A 2,854-nucleotide genomic window follows, 5' to 3' on the forward strand; every position below is an offset into this window, starting at 1 on the left:
CCTACACGAGATGAGGCAGGATAAAGAGGGATAATCCCCCTCGATCCCAAATCATTGAGGCCAATTTCTAGCCATAGAATAATGGCGCGCGGCGCGAACTACGAACGTGATTTTGGGATCATAACGCGTTTAGATCCGAAAACGGCATCCGAAAGAAAGCAGCTATGGTTACAACGGATCAGTGATCACGGTTGCTTGTGAAGGCTAAACCGCGCCACATGGTTCATATCTCAGAGTAATAAATAAATAGTCTGAGGTTCATATTAATCTATGGTTCCTATTCATTTTTCTTTCTAATTTCTGTTCTAACAAAAATGGCAACTCTAGGAAATTGTGAATCTCCTGGATGTACGAATAGTGCAAAATTACAATGTCCTACTTGTATAAAATTAGGAATACAAGGCTCTTTTTTCTGCTCCCAAGAATGTTTCAAAAATAATTGGAAAACTCACAAAATTATTCATTCTTTAGCCAGTAAGTAGGTTAGGTAGGTATGACTAGTTATGTCATGTCAAACTAAAAATGCACAAATATTATTATGTATTAGTTAACTATTTGAGTAATTATAACGAAATAATGTAATTATCATCATATCTTGTTTTTATTTCAGAAGGAGAAAGTGTTGATGGAAAAAAAGAAACTGCATATAATCCATGGCCCTACTACAATTTTACAGGGAAACTTCGTCCTTTTCCTCAATCTGAGAAACGGACAGTGCCTTTGAGTATTGGCAGACCAGATTATGCTGATCACCCACAAGGATTTTCTGTAAGCGAACAAGCTGTTAAAGGATCTGGACATATTAAAGTTCTAGATGATGAAGAAATTGAAGGTATCTTTATCTCGTTTACACGATTAAATTCAGTCTATGACTATGTATATTCTTTAAGTCAAATGAAATAAAGCATGTTTGTTTCTTACAGGTATGAAAGTAGCTTGCAAGCTAGGACGTGAAGTCTTGGATGAAGCCGCTAGAGTTTGCGATGTTGGTGTCACTACTGATGAAATAGACCGTATTGTCCATGAAGCTTGTATAGAAAGAGATTGTTATCCGTCTCCCTTGAATTACTACCAGTTTCCTGCTTCTTGTTGTACATCAGTTAATGAAGTAATTTGTCATGGAATACCAGACACAAGGCCTTTAAAGGATGGAGATTTATGCAATGTAGATATTACTGTTTATCATAAGGAGTTTCATGGAGATTTGAATGAAACTTTTTTTGTTGGAAATGTCAGTGAAAAACATAAAAATCTGGTAAAAGTGACTCATGAGTGTTTAATGAAAGCTATTGAAATTGTTAAGCCAGGAGAAAAGTACAGAGAAATTGGAAATGTTATCCAAAAGCATGCACAGGCACATGGTTATTCTGTTGTAAGAAGTTACTGTGGACATGGTATACACAGACTCTTCCACACTGCTCCTAATGTACCACATTATGCTAGTAAGAAAAACCTACATTTGATTTTACAAAGCCTTCATAAATGTTTCCAAGATACGTGACCGCCGGGCCAATATTGCACGACTGGTACTGGTAACGAAAAATTCCTAAATTTTGGCATCACTAACATTAATGATTTGTTTACAATGAACAGTAACAAACCGTTATACCTTCGCTCGAGATAATGTGATCGCTAATTGGGTGATTAGAATCTCGTGAAAAATTACACCAATCACAGCCAGTAAAAGATAATGTTGTGTTTTATTGTAACCTTGATCTTATTCTTTTAATTTTACCGAAATTTATTTGCCAATATGAAGGAAATAAAATGACTATTCCAAAGAAAATGACTGGTCACATGGCTTGTTATCTTTATGATGGCTCTGTAGTAAATTTGGATTTACGTTTATAATTTAATTAAATTATTAAATCAGCCATTGCATAACCTGTTCTGAGTGTAGTTTTTAAATAAAATATGTGTAGCGTATCCAGTATAGAATCAAATTTTTTTATTTGTAGAAAATCGTGCTATAGGGGTAATGAAACCCGGCCATTGCTTTACAATAGAACCCATGATTTCTGAAGGTACTTGGAGAGATGAAATTTGGCCTGATAAATGGACTGCCGTAACAGCGGATGGTCAATGGTCAGCTCAATTTGAACACACTCTGCTGGTTAATGAGACAGGTTGTGAAATCTTAACTCGTAGAAGAGAAAAAAACGGTCAACCCCATTTCTTGGATAAAATGTAACAAAATATATTTTTTATATCAAGATCCTGTAAAGTTTTGTCGTACTTTTTTTATTTTTGGTACTGTTGTCATATTAGATATGAAAAGTATATACCTCTTTCTGTTCTTTCAAATTTGTTGTGCAAAGTTTGTTACTGATTTATTTGTTATTATATAGACCAGTTCAATTATAAATGTTAGGAACTGAGTACTTCTGATATAATATTTAATGTGGAAAATTATTGCAAGTTTATAATTGTTGCATATTGGGTTTTTCTGCTGTAATGACTAATGTGAAAACATCATTATAAAATTATTTCGTTTTGCGCAATAAAATCTTTAAATGAATTTTTTCCTTTTTGAAGTTTTTTTTGTAAAAATCAAAGGCCTCTTGTACAATATATGGTTTTTCGCCATCACTGGTATATTTTAGTTATTTTGGTGCATATGGTAACTGGTGATATTACTGGAATATTGAATTAAATGCACATCTTGCATACGTGAAGGCAATGGTAACTTCTTTGTTATGGCATAAAAAGCATATAGTGTGCAGAAGCTTTTGTCGATCCTGTGAGTTGGCCAAGCAGTTCAAGGTTTTAATACTTAGGCACCCCCTCTGCAGGTATGACAGGGTGGAAAAACATTGGCTTGGGTCAATGTGAGAGATTGATACTAGTGCTGGGC

At 34.5% G+C, this 2,854-nt stretch overlaps 1 protein-coding gene across 1 annotated transcript; it reads left to right on the forward strand.

Moving 5' to 3' along the window:
• The first annotated feature begins 282 nt into the window (after positions 1-282).
• LOC108915222 (methionine aminopeptidase 1) lies at positions 283-2,523 on the forward strand. Its single transcript, XM_018721196.2, has 4 exons — positions 283-474; positions 611-832; positions 924-1,442; positions 1,959-2,523. Exons 1-4 carry the CDS (start codon positions 315-317, stop codon positions 2,189-2,191), a joined length of 1,134 nt encoding a protein of 377 aa, XP_018576712.1. The 5' UTR covers positions 283-314; the 3' UTR covers positions 2,192-2,523.
• The last annotated feature ends 331 nt before the right edge of the window (positions 2,524-2,854 follow it).

Source organism: Anoplophora glabripennis, unplaced genomic scaffold, assembly GCF_000390285.2.
Source record: "Anoplophora glabripennis isolate ALB-LARVAE unplaced genomic scaffold, Agla_2.0 scaffold1234, whole genome shotgun sequence".
NCBI classification, from domain to species: domain Eukaryota; kingdom Metazoa; phylum Arthropoda; class Insecta; order Coleoptera; family Cerambycidae; genus Anoplophora; species Anoplophora glabripennis.

Coding starts and splice junctions, on each gene's coding strand:
- LOC108915222 (XM_018721196.2), top strand. CDS start 315: ATGGCAACTCTAGGAAATTGTGAATCTCCTGGATGTACGAATAGTGCA. Junction 475..610: donor AATTATTCATTCTTTAGCCA/GTAAGTAGGTTA, acceptor TTTTTATTTCAG/AAGGAGAAAGTGTTGATGGA. Junction 833..923: donor AGATGATGAAGAAATTGAAG/GTATCTTTATCT, acceptor TGTTTCTTACAG/GTATGAAAGTAGCTTGCAAG.